The 25,797-nt window shown below is 42.1% G+C and overlaps 2 protein-coding genes across 3 annotated transcripts in view; one reads left to right on the forward strand and one right to left on the reverse strand.

Annotated features, from left to right (window-relative positions):
- Window positions 1–2,024: 2,024 nt before the first annotated feature.
- Window positions 2,025–7,632, reverse strand: LOC115154393 (ubiquitin-like modifier-activating enzyme 5). 2 transcript variants are annotated; one of them, XM_029700580.1, is made up of 12 exons: window positions 7,535–7,632; window positions 6,555–6,600; window positions 6,283–6,372; window positions 6,040–6,149; window positions 5,721–5,807; window positions 5,280–5,364; window positions 4,932–5,036; window positions 4,225–4,352; window positions 3,843–3,978; window positions 3,627–3,705; window positions 3,425–3,531; window positions 2,025–3,018 (listed from the first exon to the last, which is right to left on the reverse strand). In XM_029700580.1, the coding sequence occupies exons 1-12, from the start codon at window positions 7,621–7,623 to the stop codon at window positions 2,935–2,937; spliced, it is 1,146 nt and encodes a 381-aa protein (XP_029556440.1). In that variant the 5' UTR covers window positions 7,624–7,632; the 3' UTR covers window positions 2,025–2,934. The 2 variants fall into 2 exon arrangements, with proteins under 2 accessions (XP_029556440.1, XP_029556435.1); XM_029700575.1 differs by lacking the exon at window positions 7,535–7,632 and adding an exon at window positions 6,743–7,053.
- The window catches only part of LOC115154378 (acyl-CoA dehydrogenase family member 11), a 55,243-nt gene continuing 36,715 nt past the window's right edge, over window positions 7,270–25,797 (forward strand). The window contains exons 1-13 of the mRNA XM_029700552.1: window positions 7,270–7,524; window positions 7,629–7,728; window positions 11,238–11,363; window positions 11,537–11,698; window positions 11,822–11,986; window positions 12,160–12,301; window positions 12,484–12,605; window positions 14,542–14,648; window positions 14,756–14,870; window positions 15,275–15,352; window positions 15,598–15,736; window positions 16,243–16,350; window positions 18,741–18,839. Coding sequence (XP_029556412.1) covers window positions 7,397–7,524; window positions 7,629–7,728; window positions 11,238–11,363; window positions 11,537–11,698; window positions 11,822–11,986; window positions 12,160–12,301; window positions 12,484–12,605; window positions 14,542–14,648; window positions 14,756–14,870; window positions 15,275–15,352; window positions 15,598–15,736; window positions 16,243–16,350; window positions 18,741–18,839 — 1,591 coding nt within the window. The 5' untranslated portion in view covers window positions 7,270–7,396. The remainder of the gene's footprint in view (window positions 7,525–7,628; window positions 7,729–11,237; window positions 11,364–11,536; window positions 11,699–11,821; window positions 11,987–12,159; window positions 12,302–12,483; window positions 12,606–14,541; window positions 14,649–14,755; window positions 14,871–15,274; window positions 15,353–15,597; window positions 15,737–16,242; window positions 16,351–18,740; window positions 18,840–25,797) is intronic.

The raw sequence follows: 25,797 nt of genomic DNA on the forward strand, positions 1-25,797 counted from the left end.
CCAGAGGACATTTCCCCAAAACGTACGATCTTTGTCCCCATTTGCAGTTGCAAACCATAGTCTGGCTTTTTTTATGGCGGTTTTGGAGCAGTGGCTTCTTCCTTGCTGAGCGGCCTTTCAGGTTATGTCGATATAGGACTCGTTTTACGGTGGATATAGATACTTTTGTACCTGTTTCCTCCAGCATCTTCACAAGGTCCTTTGCTGTTGTTCTGGGATTGATTTGCACTTTTCGACACCAAAGTACGTTCATCTCTAGGAGACAGAACATGTCTCCTTCCTGAGCGGTATGACGGCTGCTTGGTCCCATGGTGTTTATACTTGTGTACTATTGTTTGTACAGATGAACGTGGTACCTTCAAGGCGTTTTGAAATTTCTTCCAGGGATGAACTAGACTTGTGGAGGTCTACAATTTCTTTTCTGAGGTCTTGACTGATTTCTTTTGATTTTCCCATTATGTCAAGCAACGAGGCACTGAGTTTGAAGGTAGGCCTTGAAATACATCCACAGTTACACCTCCAATTGACTCAAACGACGTCAATTAGCCTATCAGAAGCTTCTAAAGCCATCATTTTCTGGAATTTTCAAAGCTGTTTAAAGGCACAGTCAACTTAGTTTATGTAAACTTCTGACCCACTGGAATTATTATACAGTGAATTATAAGTGAAATAATCTGTCTGTAAACAATTGTTGGAAAAATTACTTGTCATGCACAAAGTAGATGTCCTAACCGACTTGCCAAAACTATAGTTTGTTAACAAGAAATGTGTCGAGTGGTTGGAAAACGAGCTTTAACGACTCCAACCTAAGTGTATGTAAACTTCCGACTTTAACTGTATGTAAATCTCTCCTGGCTCAAAGTGGAGGAGATATTGACTTCATCACTATTTGTATTTGTGTGAGGTATTGACATGTTGAATGCACAAGCTGTCTGTTTGAACTACTGGCACACAGCTCAGACACCCATGCATACCCCACAAGACATGTCACCAGAGGTCTCTTCACAGTCCCCAAATCCAGAACAGATTATGGGAGGCACACAGTACTACATAGAGCCATGACTACATGGAACTCTATTCCACATCAAGTAACTTGTGCAAGCAGTAAAATTTGATTTTAAAAACAGATAAAAATACACCTTATGGAATAGCAGGGACTGTGTAGCAACACAAACATAGGCACAGACACATGCATACACACACATGATAACATACACACAGGTACACATGGATTTTGTTGTTGATATGTGATAGTACAGTAGGGGTTTGAGTGCACACTTAATATGTTGTGAAATCTGTTGTGAATGTATTGTAATGTTTTAAAAAATGTACTACTGCCTAAATTTTGCTGGACCCCAGGAATAGTAGCTGCTGCCTTGGCATATACAAAACTGTGCCCCTCCCTACTGTGTTTTCCAGGGCAGCAAAAATTTTCCTGACTCGTTCGCTGGAGATGCGTTAACATCTGTTGGCCGGATCACCTTGAATGTGCCCAGTCCCTCAACAACTCCCTGATGTCCAGAGCCTGCTCGTACAAAGGAACAGCCTTCTCCAGGTTCCTGTGGACAACACAAACATCTCCTCTGTCAGCATCTCAATCAGGATTATACCATGCTAAATAATGCTAATAGAACCGACACTGAGTGTACAAAGCATGAAGAACACCGTCCTAATATTGAGTTGCACCCCCCTGCCATTTTGCACTCAGAACGGCCTCAATTCATCGGGGCATGGACTCCACAAGGTGTCGAAAGCGTCCCACAGGGATGCTGGCCCATGTTGTCTCAAGTTGGCTGTATGTGCTTTGGGTGATGGACCATTTTTGATAAACACGGGAAACTGTTGTGTGAAAAACCTAGCAGAGTTGCAGTTCTTGACACAAACCGGTGCGTCTTGCACCTACTACCATACCCCGATCAAAGGCACTTCAATCTTTTGTCTTGCCCATTCACCCTCTGAATGGCACACATACACAAACATTGTGTAAGAACATTTTAAGAAAAAAGGAGTACCATAAACTAGAATCAACTGGCTAATAAATACTTTATTGAAACAAAGTGTGGAAACAGAGAGTTAGTCGGTACAGTTTCAGCAGAGAAAGTTTCAGTTACATGTATATCAGATTAAACAGCTGAGAGTATGACATGGGAGTAGCACTGGTCCATAGCAGTAGCACTGGTCCATTGTTGGCCACTCGTTGTCATCGCACTACAGACCAGAGCTAGACATGGAGCAGATACATTTAAGGCAGGTTAGTCATGCAGAGAAACATTAGGCCTCATTCACCATCATTCAAAATGTTTAAGAAAGGATGAAATGCATTAACAATTTAATTAATTAGCATTCCATACAGTAGTAATAGTTGGTCCGAGACTGTATCCATAACAGCAATTGCTTATTCAACTCAGTGTTACAACAGTATTTCGTCTCGGTCAACAAGCATAATGAATTATATAGCTAACATCTGTATGTACCTGGTCCATTTCATCAAGCAAAAGTTTATTTAAGATAATTACATACCCTATGCTGCCCCTAAATTGTATTTCAGCGTCCAGTTCGTGCTCTCCGATGCTGAAATTCTAATTGAATTTCAACAGTTAGATGCTTCCATATTGAACAGGCTTACACTAGTAAATTTCTACACTTGGGGAATATGAAGATCATCAACAGCAGCACTTGAGCTCATTAACCATGCATTGCATTCCCTTTCATGTCAAAGGAGCAGAAGTACATGCATTAAGTCGTATTGATACTGTAGTACGTATAGTGGGTTTGAAAAATCGTGCTTGACTTAAGAACGTGGAGATGCAAAGCTCCATTGCAGGGGGTATACTGTATGGCGTCAATGCTCCGTTATTACAAAATGGTGGTAGCTTCACTGCGATGCACGACGATGATGGTTGTCTGATAGTTGAGGTGTCTTCCTGGTCCCGGTTACATCTTTCTCATCTGGGCCATTAGCTCTTCTAGACTCTGTTCTGTTTCCTCCACCGTCTCCCCTCCTGACGCCCCGGTCTCCTGGAAAAGGAGGACAGAAGTCATTATTAGTTCAAACATGCGTGAGATGCCTCCTTGAGGTGTACTGGTTACTTCCACTGGCCCAGAAATAGTGACTGGTGACTTGTTTGTACCGTACAGTGTAGCTTATATAACAAACTTTGCCTACTTAGTCATCACAGGAGGCTCATAATAATGGCCGGAATGGAAAACATAGAACGGCATCAAACACATGGAAATCATGTGTTTGATACCATTCCACCTAATCCGCATCCAGCCATTACCGCGAGCCAGTTCTCCCCAATTAAGGTGCCACCAATCTCCTGTGGTAGGCATTATGACCCTCAAGGGGCTATGCATTGTCGGCGTTCGTCAAAAAAACAAAATCAATATCATAGTATTCTTATGAGGTTTGTATGATACTGACCTTCTCAGGGATGGTGTAGGCCACAGTGATGCCTTCTGGGAGGTCGGGGACAGGGCCTGAAGCCGCATGGCGTTCCTCTTCTGTCTGCTCTGACACCAGCTCAATACCTGACAGAGCAACATAGGTCAGTAATGGTACCTAGACAGGATCACTTACTATGGACAATACATTGAGGCAATATCAACGCTCTAGCTTCACTCACCCCAGTCGTTCTCCTCGTGAACCACTACCTCCTCCACCACCTCCTCTACAACCTTTTTTGGTCGCTCTGCCTCTTTCTTCTGTGGACCACAAAACACACACACCACTGAATTACAACTGTACCGGTCCTGTACACACCCCAGGTCATGATGGGTGAAGTAGAGAGACAGAAAGAGACACAGAAAGAAAAAAGGAGGAAAGGGCCTTGGTCAGTCACCTTATAGTCGTCCTGCTGTTTTCTGCAGTAGCGGTCATCACATGTGGGGTTAGCCTTCATGGCCATAGTTGGGAAGAAGTCCTGCATGGCGTTGTAGCCCAGGTAATGGCTGACTGTGCCAAACTTCAACAGGTACCTGAGGACCATGAACCACTTTTAGGATATCTTCATAGGAAACCCTGTTATGGGTCTTTGTGTTGGGCTATGATCAGGGTCGTATTCATCAGGCCACACCGTCGCAAAATGCTTCTCAACAGAAAACAAAGTGTTGCTTATTGGACAAGTTCAGATAGTGCCTCTGTTTCAGTCTGTTTTCTTCCATGTGGTGCCTAATGAATATGACCCAGGTCCCATTTACAAACGAATGTAACCCAGATCTTACTTGAGGACGTTTTGGACCAGGATCCCTGCCACCACACCCATGGTGGTGGGTAGGCTGGCAGCACACACCCCCTCCCTCTTCAGGGTCTTCTCATCAATGTTGGCGGCCACCACCAGGGGAGGAGCACACTGTCACAGGGACAATCAAAGCTTGTGTTTGCAACGTGCCATCCGTTTCTATTAAAAGGCATTCTCCAGTAGTTTTGTATACTTTCAGTAGTTCTGAAAGTAGTGCCCACGAGCCAGAAGTGGTCCCCGAAAATTGAGTACTGCATCACATATGTGCAGATATGTGCACCATGTCATTGCTCTCGCTCGCTCTGCTGGGTGTGATACTTGCTAGCTGTCACTCAAATGACGAGGGGCTGAATCTCATTGGCGGGAACTCGAATTGGGGAGAAATGGTAAAGCTTCGAAAAAACAGTCGCTTTCAAACTGGGCTTGCTTGGCTAATTGAGGTAAAACATGAACTAGACATTGACACATCCAGCCCAAAGCAGGTTTAAAAAATACTTAGTAGTCACCAAAGTACCAGAGCATGTCTTTAAGTAGAAAAATAATATTGCAAATGGTACCCTATTTCCTATATAGTGCGCCACTTTTGACAAGAGCCATATTGGCCCTGGTCAAAATAATTGTTTTGCCCTGGACAAAAATAGGGAATAGGGTGCCATTTGGGACACATCCCAAGTGTGTGCTGTGACGTACTGCGAAGCAGGCCGTCTCCCCCGGGATGATGAGCTGGATGTGTCCAGACACCGCGTTCTCACTCACACCAGACTCCATCCAGATCTGACCCAGCTCGTTACATGCCTAGGAGCGAGAAAATGACCCACATACATCATCTGGTCTTCATCAACTCAATACTGGAATGTTTTATAGTCAGGGAAGGAGGGATATATAGATAGATATGTTAGTACTGACTGTCAGGGAAGGAGGGATATATATATAGATATGTTAGTACTGACTGTCAGGGAAGGAGGGATATATAGATAGATATGTTAGTACTGACTGTCAGGGAAGGAGGGATATATAGATAGATATGTTAGTACTGACTGCGTTGATGGTCATCCGGGCCTCAAAGTTGTCCACACAACTCAGAATCAGGTCTACGGCCTTTCCTTCCTGAAGCGCCCCATAACTGAGACAACACAGAGTACTTAGAAACAGAATGACCATGTAGCGATCACGTGGACATTTCAGTTATTCGTGTCACAGTAGATCATGAAAGTTCACCAAAAACAACCCCGCTTTCTAGATTATTGATGTGTATGTGTTTACTTCAGAGTTGTCATCACGTAAAGTAAAGCATCCAATGTCATACTGTAATGCAATTCGGGTTTTTTTTTTATCAACTTGAAAGTCAGAGAGCTGAGAGGCAACACTGTCATGCTGTATGGGACAGCAACAGTGGAGCAATTCAATACTGAAAATGCTCTGCAGAAATAAGCAGTATTATACGGCACTTATGAGATCGGAGAGGACACAAGTTTTCACCTTATGCGATCCATGAAATGTGCAAAATGCTCCATGGTGGTAATGTTGTAGTTGTGGGTCTCAAACTGCACATCTGGGTTGATATTCCTGTTGACAGAATTGAAAAACATGTAAGCACCTTATACTGACATTACATCATTTATTCCGACCAGTGGTACGTTTAGCAGGACACAATGTTGTGGAATGTTCAGATAGAAATATATGACGTAGGACCAACATCTCTGACATGTAGAATGAGGAATTATGCTGATGACCTTTTTTTATCTGGCAACGTTCCACAATGTTTGCCTACTGACCGTGGCCCCTCAGGTCACTGTACCTGAGTGTATGTTCAGCTGCCTCTACTTTGCTGAGGCCAGCCTGGTGAGGCTGGAAGAACAGCCTGTTCATATTGGCCAGCTCCACTTTGTCGTAGTCAAACAGGATGAGCTGTACAAAGAGATGACAACAAGGCAGAATGATGCAATGTAGGTCGAATTGATGGACGTTGTCCATCGGAAACATAAGGTTGAAACGAATGACATAAAGACATGTTGATGTAGTAATGTAAAGTTTGTATTACCTTACCAATGCCACATCTTGTGAGCATTTCTGCAGTCACACTTCCAACTCCTCCAACACCCACCACAGCTACAGTGAACATCCGGATTTTCTGGTTAACAGTAGAATATAAATAAATGCATGCCATTTTGTCATATTAGATCTGTGTAGGGTTTTAAAATACCGTAATTTCAGGACTCCTACAGGGATTTATAGAAAGACTCAGAATATTGGGGAAATTGTGCAACCTTAGATGTGGATCCGATAACAATATCACATACAATTGTATCTTACCTCGTAATCTTCAACAATGCCCATTCGCTTCAAAGCCATCAGACGACTGCAAGGTAAAAACATGAGGTAAGCAGTTTACACCATATGCCGGTATGTGGCCCTTATTTCTGGGGTGTCAACCATATCAGGTACTCTCATGATCACAAATGACACAATACGCGGCAGTTAGATTTCGACAGCTACCATACCTGTAAGGGTTTGAATCCACTACTTCTGCACTCATTTTGTCGATCCTTGGTCTGTGATGAGGTTGGTTGTTGTCGGCAGGTTCCTCGGCACACATCGCCGTACATCGCTTTTGCTTACACTTGATCAACTCATTCTCAAGCTCCCTCACTCGCAGCTTCAGTTCTTCGACTGAGGTCATGTTTCTATAAGCAATACGCTGCACTACTCCGTTGTTCAAATGTAAAATGCCTAGATTGAAAAGCCTCGCCAATTACATAAAGGTTCCAAGCGATGGGCTAGTACACGTCTACACAGCTCGAATCAGCTGGCAAACATCGAGTTTCTGTAAATACAGTCCGGGCAGAAACAAGCTGCGTTGAGTTAAGAAAAAAGGAGTCCTATAAATACATGATCTCTACGGCATCTAAAAATTCGACCATCGGTCAGTGCGTGCCATCAGCAAATCTGTGCACTTACCGATCTGTGAAATGAGCTCAGTCGCTCTTTGTAGCGACGTTTTACAGAAAACCTCTGACTGCGCAAGGTTTGATCTGCAAAACACTGACGCTCACCTCTGTCGACTAAGACGAAACAATTCGACCATCCATATTGTACGAGATTTGCTAATTCATTCAACTTTAGGACTTTTACAAATAATTAATCCACACTGAAATATGGAAGACCAAACAACAACTCCTGTCCGGGAGCAGCACAGGTTCAACACTGTCAATCTTCAGCGATATCTGGCTGGAAAGACACGAGGGGTGTCGAACAATGACAGGTTCACTGTCAGACAATACAGGTATGCTCACCTTTTATCTAAAGTGTTCCAGTTCCATAGAAATGAGCATGCTTCGTAAAATGGAGTGAATCCCTTTCCATGCCTTCCGTGTCTGATCATTTCAGTGCTGGACAATCCAACCCCACCTTCCTTATCCAGACCCCTTCTGACAACTATGTCCTGAGAAAGAAACCGCCGGGTATGCTTCTGCCAGGGGCTCACAAGGTAATTATGATGCAAAACCTTCTCAATAATTAGATAAATAATGAGCAAGAGCAGTAGTAAAAGGCACTGTGCTCTTTGACACAGTTTTGGTTGTTTTAGCTGTATTATTTCTCTCCAGTAGAGGGAGACAAAGCTTAACGTTACAAGTACATTGAAATGCCTTGCGAGGTCTAAACCCAACAATGCAGTGAGCAATGTCAATGTAGTGCTATAAAATAACAGAAGGTAGAACAAAACACACGAGAAATAAAAATAAGAAAAACACGAGAAAGTAAGAATCTATATACAGGGACAGTTCCAATACCATATTTCCAATGTGCAGGGACAGGCTACTTGAGTGGTAGAGGTAGATCTGGATAGGAGTAAGGTGACTAGGCATCAGTGGTGGAAAAAATACCCAATTGTCATACTTTAGTAAAAGTAAAAATACCTTAATAGAAAATGACTTGAGTAAAAGTGAAATCATCCAGTAAAATACTACTTTAGTAAAAGTCTACAAATATTCGTTTTTAAATATGCTTAGGTATCAAAAGTAAATGTAATTCCTAGAATATACTTAAACCTGTTAGGGACAGATGTTCCGCTAGCGGAACGCCTCACCAATATCCAATGGTAGATCAAAAATACCTCAAAAATGCAAAAACTTCAATTTTTCAAACGTATAACTATTTTACACCATTTTAAAGACAAGACTCTCCTTTCTCTAACCACATTGTCCAATTTCAAAAAGGCTTTACAACGAAAGCAAAACATTAGATTATGTCAGGAGAGTACCCAGCCAGAAATAATCACACACCCATTTTTCAAGCTAGCATATAATGTCACATAAAACCCAAACCACAGCTAAATGCAGCACTAACCTTTGATGATCTTCATCAGATGACACTCCTAGGACATTATGTTATACAATACATGCATGTTTTGTTCAATCAAGTTCATATTTATATCAAAACCAGCTTTTTACATTAGCGTGTTTTGTTCAGAACTAGCATACCCACCGAAAACTTCCGGTGAATTTACTAAATTACTCACGATAAACGTTGACATAAAAAACATAATTATTTTAAGAATTATAGATACAGAACTCCTTTATGCAATCGCGGTGTTCGATTTTAAAATAGCTTTTCGGTGAAAGCACATTTTGCAATATTCTGAGTAGATATCACGGCTAGCTATTTTGACACCCACCAAGTTTGGCACTCACCAAACTCAGATTTACTATAAGAAAAGTTGGATTACCTTTGCTGTTCTTCGTCAGAATGCACTCCCAGGACATCTACTTCAACACCCAATGTTGTTTTGGTTCCAAATAATCCATAGTTATATCCAAATAGCTCCATTTTGTTTGTGCGTTCAAGTCACTATCCGAAGGGTGACGCGCCGGCGCGTTTCGTGACAAAAAAATGCAAAATATTCCATTACCGTACTTCGAAGCATGTCAAACGCTGTTTAAAATCAATTTTTATGCGATTTTTCTCGTAAAATAGCGATAATATTCCAACCGGGAGACGTTGTATCCGTTCAAACACTGAAAGAAGAAAATGGAGTCGTCACATGCACGCGCAAACCAGTGCCATTGTTCTCAGAAGTACCACTCACCAAAACCCCTACTGTTTTTCGCCCAGAGACTGCAGAGTTATCATTCAACATTCTGGCGCCTTCTGAGAGCCAATGAAAGCCTTAGAAAATGTCACGTTACAGCAGAGATCCTGTATTTTCGATAAAGAGGCTACAGAAGGCCAAGAAATGGTCAGACAGGGCACTTCCCATATAGAATCTTCTCAGGTTTTGGCCTGCCATATGAGTTCTGTTATACTCACAGACACCATTCAAACAGTTTTAGAAACTTTAGGGTGTTTTCTATCCAAATCTACTAATTATATGCATATTCTAGTTTCTGGGCAGGAGTAATAACCAGATTAAATCGGGTACATTTTTTATCCGGCCATGAAAATACTGCCCCCTATCCCTAACAGGTTTTAAGTATTAAAAGGAAAAAATAATTTCAAATTCCTTATATAAAGCAAACCAGACGGCACCATTTTTTTTCTCTTCATTTATGTATAGCCAGGGGCACACTTAAACACTCAGACATAATTTACAAATGAAGCAGACCAGAGGCAGTAGAGATGACCAAGGATGTTCTCTTGATAAGTGTGTGAATTGGACCATTTTAAACATTCAAAATGTAATGAGTACTTTTGGATGTCAGGGAAAATGTAGGGAGTAAAAAGTACATTATTTTCTTTAGGAATGTAGTGAAATAAAAGCTGTAAAAAATATCAATAGTAAAGTACAGATACTCCAAAAAAACGACTTAAGTAGTACTTTAAAGTATTTTTACTTTACTTTTACTTTAGTGCAAAAATAAATATGTAAATACAAGGGTCAACGCAGATCGTCCTGTGTAGCAATTTTGTTAGCTATTTAGCAGTCTTATGGCTTGGGGATAGAAGCTGTTCAGGAACCTGTTGGTGTCAGACTTGATGCACGGTACCGCTTGCCGTGCGGAAGCAGAGAGAACAGTCTATAGCTCGAGTGCCTGGAGTGTTTAACGTTTAAAAAAATAAAAATGATTAACCCCTCCGCCACCCCCCTTCTTCAGAGGACAAATATCTTAGTATCTTACAGCTTTTGTGCTACATATACGGTTTTGTCAATGCTTGGGAAGACTAGAGAATGTAGTAATAATAGCCCAACAAATTATTTTTAATTGTATACATTATGTAGTGTATGCATTACTTGTATTTATTTGGAAGGTTTGACATTTGTGACAGCCCGTCCCAAACGAGGCTTATGTCGAAAAATCCCAACAGTTTCTTTTTTTTTATAACAAACATTTAGTTTCAGAGCTCCAAACTGGCATATCATACACTGTATGCATGTGAAAGTATGCTGCTTCAAAAGCTGATACATTTGTTATCCCACTTAGGAGACAAGTAAGAGAAGAAAAATGCCCTTGAAAGATTGTGTTGAGTGCTAGAGAGCTCTACTTTGTTTAAGCCCCCATTCAGCATCTCATATAAACGCATGGTATACCCCTCCCCTTATCTAAGCCAATCATTGCTAGCCAGGAAGGATCCTGCCTTTCTCCCTATATAGACATTTCAGCACTGATTCTAGCACCTAATCAACTTTGCAGTGTTTCGTTTTTTTTGCGTTATTGTTTCTTACATTATTAGCCCAAAACATTTTTGTCTTATTACATAAAAAAAATACAATGATACAAAAAATGCATTTCGCTACACCTGAAATATCATCTGCTAAATGTGTCTGTGACCAATAACATTTGATTTATAGCTCCGTTCTTTCTCCTTGGCTAAACAAGGCTCATCATTTAATATTTTTATTGATATTTACGGATCCCATACAAGTTTGCAATTAAGGCACATGAAAGTTCACATGTTGAAGAAGGCATTTCTGAAAAACGGCCCTACTGTGAAGTAGGAACGAGCGTCATCCGCCCCCCGTTGGGCTGTCGGATCACATTTCTGTTTTCTGTGTGTGAGGTGGACAGGGAGTATCGAGTGCAGAATGCCCTGTTCTCTGCTGGGTTCCCAGTACCCCAGCCACTGCTACACTGCACTGACGCAGAGGTGATCGGAACCGAGTTCTACCTGATGGAGCATGTACAGGTAGGTCAATGCTGCACAGCGCACAAACCTGTGTGAGCCTTAAAATGCAACGTTGATCTGTAGTAGGAGTTACACACAAACTCTCCCTCTGTTATGTCTGGTTGATGAGCGCTGTATTACGTTTTGTATACCGTTTGGTCAGATATCATTGTGTTCCCCTCTCTGTGGTGTAGGGGCGTATATTCCAGGACCTGAGGCTCCCAGGGGTGAGTGCAGCGGAGAGGGCAGCCCTGTATGTGTCTGCAGTGGAGGTTCTGGCCCGTCTTCACTCCCTGGACCTAACCACCATGGACCTAGAGGGGTACGGGAGAGGGCCTGGCTACTGCAAGAGACAGGTAGAATATAGATATCCTCTACTTATTCCCATTCCATGTTATTCCATCCCCTTTCTATTCCCATTTGCACCCCACTTTGATCTTAAAATAGAATTTTCACTTTGACCGTTTATTACCCAAAAGGTGTCTACCTGGACAAAGCAATACAGAGCAGCTGCCCACAAAGAAATTTCAGTTATGGATAAGCTCTCTGATTGGCTGTTGAGCAACCTGCCCACCAATGACAATGAAGTGGCCCTTGTCCATGGGGACTTTCGAGTGGACAACCTGATATTCCATCCTACTGAGGTTGAGACATGGCTTGAACCTTACAATAAACAGTAATAATACTGTAAAACATATTTGCATTTGTATAGCACTTTTCTAAAGGTGTTTTTCATTGTATATGAGACTAATGTGGTAGAGGAAATTAATTACTGAAGTGTGCATATCTAATAGACAAATGTAATCTTTCTCTCTAGGCTCGTGTGGTGGCTGTGTTGGACTGGGAGCTCTCCACCACGGGCCAGCCAATGGCAGACCTGGCCTACTTCCTGATGCCCAACTATTTTCCTAGCAGCCTCAGCCGCCTCAGCTGCATGGGCAGCCTGAGGGGTGTGGACGGTATGACCTCTGAGCTCTTATATCTGACACAGATCTAGGATCAACTTACGAGCTCTAAACCCTAACTTAAACCATCTGTTCTCTACAGGTTGGATTTTATGTGGCCTGATTTGATTTTCATCTGTGTAATGCTATTGATTAACTCTCTCTTTTTTTCTGTCTATTTATTTCTAAATGGCCAGGTATACCTTCTCCTGAGGACCTGATCTCCATCTACTGTCGGTGCCGAGAGATCCCATCTTCTCTGCATCAGCTCAACTTCTACCTGGCCCTCTCGGTCTTTAAGATGGCAGGGATCGCTCAGGTTTGGCTCACACTTTCTCTTTCGCTCTCTCTCTGTCTGTCTGTCTGTCTCACACACACACACACACACACACACACACACACACACACACACACACAAACAATATGATAATATAAGATTAGTGGCGGTAAAAGTAAAGATACCTAAATATAAAATAACTCAAGTAAAAGTGAAAGTCAGCCAGTAAAATACTACTTGAGTAAAAGTCTAGAACTATTTGGTTTTAAATGTACTTAAAACCTCTTAAAGATTAGCCCCTTTTTTTCAATTTTCGTCTAAAATGACATACCCAAATCTAACTGTCTGTAGCTCAGGCCCTGAAGCAAGGATATGCATATTCTTGGTACCAGTTGAAAGGAAACACTTTGACGTTTATGGAAATGTGAAAGGAATGTAGTAGAATATAACACAATAGATCTGGTAAAAGGTAATACAAAGAAAAAACCAACTGTTCTTTTGTATTTGTTTTGTAACATCATCTTTGAAATGCAAGAGAAAGGCCATAATGTATTATTCCAGCCCAGGCACAATTTAGATTTAGGCCACTAGATGGCATCAGTGTATGTGTAAAGTTTTAGACTGATCCAATGAACGAATGCATTTCTGTTAAAAGTTTTGTATCAAGACTGCCCAAATGTGCCTAATTTGTTTATTAATAACTTTTCATGTTCAAAATTGTCCCACTCTCCACAAATAATAGCATGGTATGCTTTCACTGTAATAGCAACTGTAAATTGGACAGTGCAGTTAGATGAACAGTAATTTAAGCTTTCTGCAAATATCAGATATGTCTATGTCCTGGGAAATTCTCTTGTTACTTAAAACTTCTTCGGGATCGGTGTCCCTTCCACGGGACGGTTTAGCAAACGTAGGCTAATGCGTTTAGGATGAGGTTGTAAGTATCAAAAGTAAATGTAATTGCTAAAATATACTTAAATATCCATGTAAAAGTATAAATCATTTAAAATTCCTTATATTAAGCAAACCACACAGCACCATTTTCTTGTTTTTTAAATGTATGGATAGCCAGGGGCACACTCCAACAATCAGACATCGCTACAAATGAAGCATTTGTGTTTAGTGAGTCCGCCAGATAAGAGGCAGTAGGGATGACCAGGGATGTTCGCTGGATAAGTGTGTGAATTTGACAATTTTCCTGTCCTGCTAAGCATTCAACATGTAATGAGTGCTTTTGGGTGTCAGGGAAAATTAATGGAGTAAAAAGTACATTCTTTTCATTAGGAATGTAGTGAAGTAAAAGTAAAAATTGTCAAAAATATAAATAGTAAAGTACAGATACCCCAAAAAAATGACTTATTAGTACTTTAAAGTATGTTTTACTTCAGTACTTTACACCACTGGATAGGATGCACCTTTTCACTGATGGCACATGTTCCTGAATGCACATGATGACCATTGAAATGCCAGATGGACTGGTGTAAATGAAGGAACACACACACACACACACACACACACACACACACACACACACACACACACACACACAGTGTAGCAGTTTTTGATGCTCTCTCTCTCTCTCTCTGTGTATCTCTCAACTTGTCATCTCTTTGGCACTGTTCAGCTGAAGAGGAAGCTAATGAGCTCAAACTATTCCCAGGTCCACATTCTCATCTCATCTATCTCATCAAGACACACACACACACACACACTTTGTCTTGTCTGCTTTCATTATCTTTATTCTGTACCTGAACACGGCAAACCAAAGCAGATTCCTGTGTTATGATCTATACAAATCATTTTTTCATCCATCAGCTTTCATCTGTCTTTGACACCATTTTCCTTCTTTCTTGCTGATAATACTATCTTACTGATAGAGGACTTCCTAGGACTGAGATATTTCTCTAAACTGTCTCTGCTCACAGAAGATTGTGTGTATGTCTGTAAACTTCCCCCTCTCTCTCTTTCTCTCTTATAGGGGATCTATGCGCGCCACCTCCTGGGCAATGCCAGTGCTCCCAATGCTGCCCAGTTTGGCCAGAGTGTGGAGCCGTTGGCCCAGGTTGGGCTGGAAATTGCAGAGAAGTATGTTGGTTGACATGATACTGAAACTACAGTCTATCATCTCATAATAGTGCCTGTATGTATTATGGTGTGAAATAGTGTGTTTGTGCATGTCTGGCGGTTTGTAGCCCCTCCAGGTCGGTCCCTGCTGATGCCAGACTGTTCCTCCAGACTGCTAAAGGCCAGGCTGTCCACCAGCAGGTCACAGAGTTCATGAAACAACACGTGCTTCCTGCTCAGCAGGTCAGTTGAAAGGTCAGGGGTCAAGAGCAGAGAAGACAGTAGGAGGAACTCCTCATTACAGGGCACTGTATGAGTCAGAGTGGCGGTCAGGGTAATGAGGTACAGAGAGTGCTGGAGGGAGCAAGCTAAGTGCACTCACTTACATCTGTCAACAAACAGACAAATTGTTCATTCTGTCACATATCTCATAAAGAACATCTGGGACGTATTAAATGGAAACAACAACGGATACAAGACACGCTCTTGTAGAAGAGCTGAGGATTCCATATCCTCATTGAGTCTGTATTTTCTGTAGGCATTACACATTTCTGTCTGAATGTACTGTATTGTAAAGTTGCAACCTCCTGAATTAGTCCACGCTTTGTATATTCACCAGTGGATGACTCTGACTGTTTTTACCCCAGGAAGTCGCAGAGTACTACTCTAAACACGCCCACTCGCCCCAGAGATGGCACACCCCCCAGGTGATAGAGGATTTGAAGGTATGGAAGGACATGGTGGGGGTGGGTGATGTTGCTGTTTTTTGATGGTCAGCTCTTGTAGAGTGTTTGAGGAGTAAGGTGAAGTTGCCCCTAGACATTGATCTTTGGTCAGTTTAGCATTTTCCCCACTAATGGTTAAGGTTAGGATTGGGGGAGGGGAAGCTGATCCTAGATCTGTACCAACGGGAAACTTCACCCTAGAGCGGTGTTTGAGTTCAGAGGTCATTTAAGATGTCCCCCCCTAGGTGAAGGCCAGAGAGGCGGGGCTGTGGAACCTCTTCCTGCCAGCAGTAAGCGGTCTCAGTCAGCTAGACTATGCCCACATCGCAGAGGAAACGGGACGATGCCTCTACGCCCCCGACATCTTCAACTGCCAGGCCCCTGGTAAGGCATGGTCACCACTGATTAAGCCTGTTGAAGTTACTGTCTGATAGTGTGCTAAGTTTAGGACAACGTTTTTTGCTGATGCACAACCAGGTAGATGATTTTCATGTCCGGAACCATTCATGATTAATAAATGTATCTAATCTAATGATGTGGAACATACTTGTATTCACGCTTCATATTTCCGTAGTTATTATGTCATAAATGAAGTTATGATGAGTTATAACATTATCGGACTGTAAAATCACCAGGAATTGAGAGAAAAAATGTGTTTAAGTTAGGAAATCTGTTCCCAAGTATTCCTACGAATAAAAAGAGGCATGCAGTATGTGATCGAGTCTCAATGTAATCAAGGTATGAGTGTTCTTTCAATAAACAATTTATTTTGGGGTTTAGTTGTGGTCAAGTTGCAGTGTACAAATTATTATAATTAGGTTGCATTGTCTTTGTGATGTGATGGTGTCATTGGATAATTCCTAGATCTATGGTTGTGTTTGCCCCTATAGACACGGGGAACATGGAGGTCCTCCACATGTTTGGTACTGAGGAGCAGAAGAGAGAGTGGCTCCAGCCCCTGCTCAGCGGACAGATCCGCTCCTGCTTCTGTATGACAGGTACGCTCTCAGGTCCAGAGCCATGCTTTAATATATGGCTACACTATATCCCTGCTATGTATTCATGTATCTCTATATACTGCTCCACTTCATCCTAGTTGTGTCAGTTCAAGTAGCACAAGACGATATGACGTAATGGATTGCATTAATAAAGTTAAAAGGTCTCAGCCCTTGTACCACAAATATGCACTCTAGTAGCATCCACCTGCGTAAATCTACTTGTTAAATTAATTCACTCTATCTTCTTTTTAATTAAGTTTTGATTTATAATTTCGACAGGAGGCTAGGAAAGCTCACTTACTCAAAAATAGACCAGTGACATGCTTAAATGGCAGCCATTTTATGCCAGTACGTTCACCACACATAACCCTTTGGAAAGTACAATTAGAAAAAAGGTGCTAAGCAGAACCGTACAGGGTTCTTCAGTTTGTCCCCACAGGGGAACCCTTTTTGGTGTTGGGTAGAACCCTCTATGTAGGGTTCTTCAACGAACTCCCTGTATATGGTTCTACATAGAACCCTTTATGAAGGGTTCTGCCTAAAACCCTCTATAAATGGTTGTACCAAGAGCCATTTTATCATCTAAATGTTCTTCCTAGAACCGCTTATGAAGGGTTCTACCGAGAACCCTTTTATCTTTGGATGGTTCTTCCTAGAACCCTCTATTATGAGCAGTTCCACCAGCCTTATTTGGCTTTAACATTGTATTATTTATGATAGTACATTACATATCGTAAGACCTTTCTTTGAGGGCCTAGTTATACCTCAACACAGTGGTGTTACAGGCTGACTATAGCCCGTTTTATGTGTGGATTAATTGGTGGAGTAGAGGACCTTGTGCATTTCAGGTAAATAGGACAAATTAGCTAGCAAGTGCAAGCTAAATTGCCATAAATATTTAATGCTTTTCGACCTGTCCCCAAATTAATATAATTGGTTCAGAGTTTGTTCTGATATTTTAACCTGCGTGTCGTGATCGCGTTTGGTGTGGGGGGACAAAATACATTTATGCACGATGGTGCACGTGCACAGCCGGTTTGGGTTCCGTGTTAGGAATATCCTGGTTCACAGGCCACATCAGGCCTGCAAGTGGCATTATGCTGGCTGGCAAAGCATGTGTAGTTTCTATTGGAATCCAGCCAGAGTTAGGTTATCCAATAAGTGAAATTGTTAATCACCCGCAATCTGCTTTCAGAATGACTGCCACAGTAGGGAAGATTGAATACTGAGACTACCTCAATCATCTAAACTGGAACAACCATCTCAGTAATGGGTGCAATAAATCCAACAGATTGGATTAGTTTAGAAAACTGTATGTTATTTATCTTTCTGTAGCATAAAATCTCACTGCAATAAAGCATGCTGGGAAATATTATTTATGGCTCTATGTAGAACCCTTCTTGCCTTCCAAAGAATCATCAAAGAACCCTTTCTTACAAAAATGGTTCTTAGGATGTAAAAGGTTCTAGGTAGAACCCTTTGCCTTACAAAGAACCCTTGTCTTCCAAAAAGGGTTATTCTGATCGAAACGGTTCTTGGTAGAACCCTATCCCTTCTACGAGTGTAATATCCCTGTTAGCATGCTTGTGGGGGTGCTGCCTCCACTCAGACGATCCCACCTGAGGGGAGAGGAGGTTGTATATTCATCCCAGCGGGTACAGGCTCTGAGTAGAGCCATCTCCATAAAGACACTGTTCACTCTGAGCGAGGCCTGTGGGACCAGACCATGAGTCAGAATGCTGAGAATGAGCCATTCCCCTCTGTTTGTTACCCATTACAGAGAAATTGTATGCATCGCAAATGGCACCCTATTTCCTATATTGTGCATTACCTTTCACCAGGGTCCCTAGGGCTATGTTAGAGCTCTGGTCAAAAATAGTGCACTAAGTGGGGAATAGAGTGCCATTTGGGACACAGAAATAGTAATGTAATGATGTCAGAAGGGGACGATAGTGGGCGTTAGGCTCCCTTGTGTTCTTGCAAACACAGATGTTGTTTCCGAGGTGTTTGTGTGCGTCATCGGTTTGGTTGATTTCGGATGAGCCTCCCACTCCCGTGTACACTCTGTGTATACGTTCCTGGGAATTTACTGTGCATAGAGAAACCTTCACTCTAGAGTGGATCAGTGTTTGGACCAATTATAGAGTGGTTCACACACACGCGTACGCAGAGAGGTAGTGTGTCCTGCTGTGTTAAACACTACCCAGTGATCTCTGGGTGGGTGCGTTTCCTGTCCACAGGACTTTAAGAAAAGGGTTAACCCGCACATTGCCATGCTTTTCCCGTTTGTGGTGCAGCTACAGCCCCAAAGTTGACATAGTAGAAAAAAACATGTACTGTACCAATAACTCCCACACAATTTTACCTCTGCTGTTTTACCCTGTCAACAGAGCCCGATGTGGCCTCCAGTGACGCCACCAACATGGAGTGTACCCTTCAGAGGGACCAAGACCATTACGTCATCCACGGGAGGAAGTGGTGGAGCAGTGGTGCGTAAACCTACTTGTTGTTTCACTAGCTTTTAAATTCCGTTTTGATTTATAATTCCAAGTCCATTTTTAAGGATTGAGTGACTGTTTATTTCTGATATTAACTCAGTTTTTATATAGTGAATGAAAAAGGTTTATTTGTGGGATCTTTGACAAAGGTGCAGATACCAGTTACTCACTGGCCAAACAGTATCTCCACCCTATAAGCCAGGGATCATCAACTAGATTCAGCCGGGGACGATTTTTCTCTTGAGCGGATGGTCGGGGGTCCGGAACATAATTAGTAGACTGCAAATTGAACGCAAGAAGCCCAAACGGATATAATATTTGACTAAAACATCATTTCAAACCTTTCTTACATCTGTATGCTATCACGCGTCTCTTTATTATGCGTGGGAATACTTGAGAACAGATTTCCAAAGTTAAAATCAATTGGAGCTAATTTCCTGGTGCTTTTGCAGTCTTTTTTATGTCCAACAATGATACAAACAAAAAATTGTACCAGTCAAAAGTTCGGAATAACCTACTCATTCAAGGGTTTTTCTTTATCTTTACTATTTTCTACAGTGTAGAAGGACATTGAAGACATCAAAACTATGAAATAACACATATGGAATCATGTAGTAACCAAAAACGTGTTAAACAAATCAAAATATATTTTATATTTGAGATTCTTCAAAGTAGCCACCCTTTGCCTTGATGACAGCTTTGCACACTCTTGGCATTCTCTCAACCAGCTTTATGAGGTAGTCACCTGGAATGCATTTCAATTAACAAGTGTGCCTTGTTAAGTGCCTTCGGATAGTTTTCAGACACCTTGACTTTTCCACATTTTGATATGTTACAGCCTTATTTAAAAGTTGATTTAATTAAATGTTTTTCCTCAGCAATCTACACAATACCCCATAATGACAGAGCGAAAATAGGTTTTTAGAAATGTTTGCAAATGTATTAAAATTTAAAAACGGAAATCCCTTATTTACATAAGTATTCAGACCATTTGCTATGAGACTCAAAATTGAGCTCAGGTGTATCCTGTTTCCATTGATCATCCTTGAGATGTTTCTACAACTTGATTGGAGCCCACCTGTGGTAAATTCAATTGATTGAACATGATTTGGAAAGGCACACACCTTTCTATATAAGGTCCCACAGTTGACAGTGCATGTCAGAGCAAAAACCAAGCCATGAGGTCAAAGGAATTGACCATAGAGTTCCAAGACAGGAATGTATCGAAGCACAGATCTGGGGAAGGGTACCAAAAAATGTCTGGAGCATTGAAGGTCCCCAAGAACACAGTGCCCTCCATCATTCTCAAATGGAAGAAGTTTGGAACCACCAAGACTCTTCCTAGAGCTGGCTGCCCGGCCAAACTGAGCAACCAGAGGAGAAGGGCCTTGGTCAGGTAGGTGACCAAGAACCTGATGGTCACTCTGACAGAGCTCCAGAGTTCCTCTGTAGAGATGGGAGAACCTTCCAGAAGGACAATCTCTGCAGCACTTCACCAATCAGGTCTTTATGGTAGAGTGACCAGAAGGAAGCCACTCCTCAGTAAAAGGCACATGACAGCCCACTTGGAGTTTGCCAAAGGCACCTAAAGACTCTCAGACCATGAGAAACAAGATTCTCTGCTCTGATGAAACCAAGACTGAACTCTTTGGCCTGAATGCCAAGCGTCATGTCGGAGGAAACCTGGCACCATCCCTACGGTGAAGCATGGTGGTGGTAGCATCATGCTGTGGGGATGTTCTTCAGTGGCAGGGACTGGGAGACTAGTCAGGATTGAGGCAAAGATGAACGGAGCAAAGTACAGAGATCCTTGATTGAAAACCTGCTCAAGAGTGCTCAGGAATTCTCTGAATGTCCTTGAGTGGCCCAGCCAGAGCCCGGACTTGAACCCGATCGAACATCTCTGAAGAGACGTGAGAATAGCTGTGCTGCAACGCTCCCCATCCAACCTGACAGAGCTTGAGAGGATCTGCAATGAAGAATGGGAAAAACTCCCCAAATACAGGTGTGCCAAGCTTGTAGATTCATACCCAAGAAGACTGAAGGCTGTAATCGCTGCCAAAGGTGCTTCAACAAAGTACTGAGTGAAGAGTCTGAATACTTATGTAAATATGATATTTCCATTTTTTTTTATTTTATTCTTTACAAAAAAAATCTAAAATCCTGCTTTGTCATTATGGGGTATTGTGTGTAGATTGATGAGGGGAAAACATTTTTTTTTAATCTATTTTAGAATAAGGCTGTAATGTAACAAAATGTGGAAAATGTCAAGGGGTCTGAATACTTTCTGACGTCACTGTATGCCTGTAGATGTTGCTAACTGACCCCCTCAATCACTGTCCGCTGTAGGACATATTCCAGATGTTCCCCCACTCACAAACTGTGGTTTGAGGCCCTCCTCATTTAAACATTCTCTGCATGGCATGGAACACTGGCCTGTTGTTTTCAGTATCCTTAACCCTTTCAAGACCGTCTTGTAATAATTCAATCTGAGAAAAGTTGAGAATTTATGGTCCTGTCTGGCTCTGTTAGTTGAGCAATAACTGGATCGTGGGTTCAATTCCCGTTTGGACCACCCATATGAAAATGTATGCGCGCCCTACTGTACGTCGCTTTGGATAAAAGTCTTATATTATTATGTTGCCCATATACCTTTGATTCATCTGATAACATTAGGTATGTCGGTGTTGACACTGTATTGAGCACACAATGTTCTCTGGCATTGGATAACCTATTTTGGATATGGATACATTCTGTGCCTGCATTGTTTTCCCTCTAAACCTCATTCATGGTTCACTTTTTGCGGAGACGATTGTCTCTAATGCCAGTGACGTTTTCTATCTATTTAGTCAGTGTTGTGTATCAGGCTGTGAAGCGCTCTCTGCGTACCAAATAGCACCCTATTCCCTGTATAGTGCACAAAAGTAGTGCCCTATATAGGGAATAGGGTACATTGGCAATGAAAGTATCACTCTTGTGTTGAGTTTCATCAACACTTATGCAAGTTATGCAAGTTTGACAACGTCTAATTGGCTGTGCATGTAGGTGGTTTCTAAAAACAAGAACAAACAGAGTAGTGGTCTGAATGAATAACCGAGACGTCATTATCCTGGAAACTGGTGGTTTTCCAGCATTAGGGTTCAATTGAAGGAGGAATTATGCAATTAGTCATTAATGATATAGAGAGATGCCAATCACTAACCAAGACGGTCATTTCTCTACTATAATATAAATGGGTATACTTTACACAACATGTAGCTTAGAGATGGCCTTGCATTTGGTAGATATTCTACAAAAAATGACAGCTGTTTATTTCTTGGTGTTATACAGTAATGACAGCGGAGCAAATTAATTTCACCAACTAAACCAAGTGTGGAGTGACGTCTGATACTTGTGAGTCATATCGTGTAGAAGTGACGCCTGGTACTTGTGAGTCATATCGTGTAGAAGTGACGCCTGGTACTTGTGAGTCATATCGTGTAGAAGTGACGCCTGGTACTTGTGAGTCATATCGTGTAGAAGTGACGCCTGGTACTTGTGAGTCATATCGTGTAGAAGTGACGCCTGGTACTTGTGAGTCATATCGTGTAGAAGTGACGCCTGGTACTTGTGAGTCGTATCATGTGTAGAAGTGACGCCTGGTACTTGTGAGTCGTATCATGTGTAGAAGTGACGCCTGGTACTTGTGAGTCGTATCATGTGTAGAAGTGACGCCTGGTACTTGTGAGTCGTATCATGTGTAGAAGTGACGCCTGGTACTTGTGAGTCGTATCATGTGTAGAAGTGACGCCTGGTACTTGTGAGTCGTATCATGTGTAGAAGTGACGCCTGGTACTTGTGAGTCATATCGTGTAGAAGTGACGCCTGGTACTTGTGAGTCGTATCGTGTGTAGAAGTGACGCCTGATACTTGTGAGTCGTATCATGTGTAGAAGTGACGCCTGGTACTTGTGAGTCGTATCATGTGTAGAAGTGACGCCTGGTACTTGTGAGTCGTATCATGTGTAGAAGTGACAGTTGGCACGTGATAAAATCAGTCAGGATGCTCTCCATGGTGCAGCTGTAAAAGTTGAGGGGCCATGACAAATTGTTTCAGCCTCCTGAGGGAGAAGAGGCACTGCCATGCCTTTGTCACAACTGAGCTGGTGTTGAGAAGACCTTATTAAGTCCTCAGTGATGTGGACAATGACGAACTTGAAGCTCTTGACCCAGTCGATGTCGATGTGGATGGGGTTGTGCACCCGCCCCTGTTTCCAGTAGTCCATAATCAGCTCATTGGTCTTACTGCCAGGTCTCTGACCTCTTCCCTGTAGGCTGTCTCATCGCCGTTGGTGATCAGGACTACCACTGGCATGTCGTCAGCAAACTTGATGATGGAGTTGGAGTCATGCGTAGCCACAAAGTCGTGGGTGAACAAGGAGCACAGGAGGGGGCTAAGCACACACCCTGGGGGGCCCCCATGTTGAGGGTCAGCGTGGCGGAGGTGTTATTGCCGACTCTTACCACTCGGAGTCGGGAAGTCCAGGATCCAGTTGCAGAGGGAGGTGTTCAGTCCCAGGGTCCCAAGCTTGGTGACCAGCTTGGAGGGGACTATGGTGTTGAACGCCGAGCTGTAGTCAATGAACAACATCCTTACATTAGGTATTCCTCTTTTCTAGGTGGGAGAGGGCAGTGTGGAGTGCAATTGAGAATGTGTCATCTGTGGATCTATTGGGGCAAAATGCAAATTGGAGTGGGTCCAGGGTGTCTGGGAGGATGGAGTTCATGTGTGCCATGACCAGCCTTTCAAAGCACTTCATAATTACAGATGTGAGTGCTACAAAGCGGTAGTCATTGTGGTAGGATGCCTTAGAGTTTTTGGGAACAGGAATGATGGTAGTCAGCTTGAAACATGTGGGGATTACAGACTGGGACAATGAGAGGTTGAAAGTGTCTGTGAAGATGCCTGCCAGCTGGTCTGCACATTTTTTTTTTTTAAATGACCTTCATTTTGAAGTTATACTGAGACAAGGGTCTCTTTAACAGATGAGCCCTGCATAAATGCATCAAACACATACAATATACAAAATTACAAAACATATTAAGAAAAACGGACATATTTATCAACATAGAGGTCTCGGATCATTAGTCTGAACTGACCAAGGGGGACCAGAACATCTCATTTCAGAGAGCTCTGGAAGTTGTTCCCCATGAAGGGCACCAAAAAAAACTCTAATTAACTTCACTCAACTGTGGAGACTGAAGGGGCCTCCAGTGTTCTCCAAGCCTGAGACCGCTTTGGTCATTTGTAAGTCTAAATTTAATTAATGATGATAGATACAAAGGAAGTTTCTGCATGAGTGCTTTGTAGACGAACACAAGAAAGTGCTGCTCTCTCCTTACGTACAAAGAGGCCCAACCCACTTTTTGATACCAAACACAAATGTGAATTCTATAACCGTCACCAGTAATAAACCTAAGGACACAATGGAAAACAGCATCTAGTGGTTTAAGTGTAGACGATGCAGCATGCACATAGATAATATCCCCATAATCTATAATAAACATAAGTGGTCTGGACAATTTCCTTCCTATTAACAAAAGTCAGACATGCTTTGATTCCGTAAAAGAAACCAACCTTGAACTTCAACTTCTTCACCAGCTCAGTGACATATTTTTAAAAGACAGTTTGTTCATCAAGCCAGATACCAAGATATTTGTAGGAAGGAACTCGCTCCATTTGTGTACTGTTCTAACTAGTAATTACAAATTTCATTTAAATCTGGATAATGGGACCTAGAAAAAAAGCATGCGTTTTGTTTTGTTTGCATTTAACACTAACTTTAGATCCAATAACATTACCATTGTTATTTATATCAATTGTAAACAGTAGTGGGCTGAGTATCGTATCTTGGGGCACCACTTTATGTAATTCAAGGAACTCAGATTTGAAACCATCTACCTTGATGGCGTGAGTTCCGACATTGAGATAATTATGAAACCATCATCAAGCATCAGTCTACAAGCATGGCAGCACAATTCTTTCTATCATCTAAGGCAGGTATTCCAAAACTGGGGTACGCGCAATGCCGTCGGGGGTACGCCAAATAAAAATGTGATTCACTTTGTTTTTTTCAACAAAATATCTGTATTTAGTTTTTTGAAGAAAAAAAAATCTTCACATTTTCAAACAGTCCATTTATATTTTCCAACGGGGTTATACATTGGGGTGAGGTTTTTTTCTCAGCTGAGTAGCCTTGTTTCACTGCCAAAATACAATTCTGCCATCTAGTGTTGAGCGAAATAACAACGCAATGTAAAATACAGTTAGCCTAGTCAAATAATTAACATCCAATCACATTAACTGTTACTCTCTCGTGGGAACTCCATTATCGGTCCGTATGTAGCCAAATGTAGCTGCTGCTCATGTTGGTATCTGTACTGATGGCGCAAAAGCCATGACAGGGAGACAGTGGAGTGGTAATGCAAGCAGTTGCTCCCGACGCCACTTGGGTAAACTGCAGCATCCACCGAGAGGCTCTTGCTGCCAAGGGAATGCCTGACAGCTTGAAAGACGTTTTGGACACTACAGTGAAAATGGTTAACTTTGTTAAAGCAAGGCCCCTGAACTCCCGTGTATTTTCTGCACTATGCAATGATATGGGCTGCGACCATGTAACGCTTTTACAACATACAGAAGTGCGCTGGTTATCAAGGGGCAAAGTATTGACACGTTTTTTTGAATTGAGAGACGAGCTTAAAGTTTTCTTTACTGACCATATTTTTCAATTGTTTGCCCGCTTGCATGACGACGAGTTTCTCACACGACTGGCCTATCTGGGTGATGTTTTTTCTCGCCTGAATGATCTGAATCTAGGATTACATGGACTCTCTCCGCAACTATATTCAATGTGCGGGACAAAATTGAGGTTATGATTAAGAAGTTGGAGCTCTTCTCTGTTTGTATTAAC

The sequence above is a fragment of the Salmo trutta genome, chromosome 2, assembly GCF_901001165.1.
Source record: "Salmo trutta chromosome 2, fSalTru1.1, whole genome shotgun sequence".
Classification (NCBI taxonomy): domain Eukaryota; kingdom Metazoa; phylum Chordata; class Actinopteri; order Salmoniformes; family Salmonidae; genus Salmo; species Salmo trutta.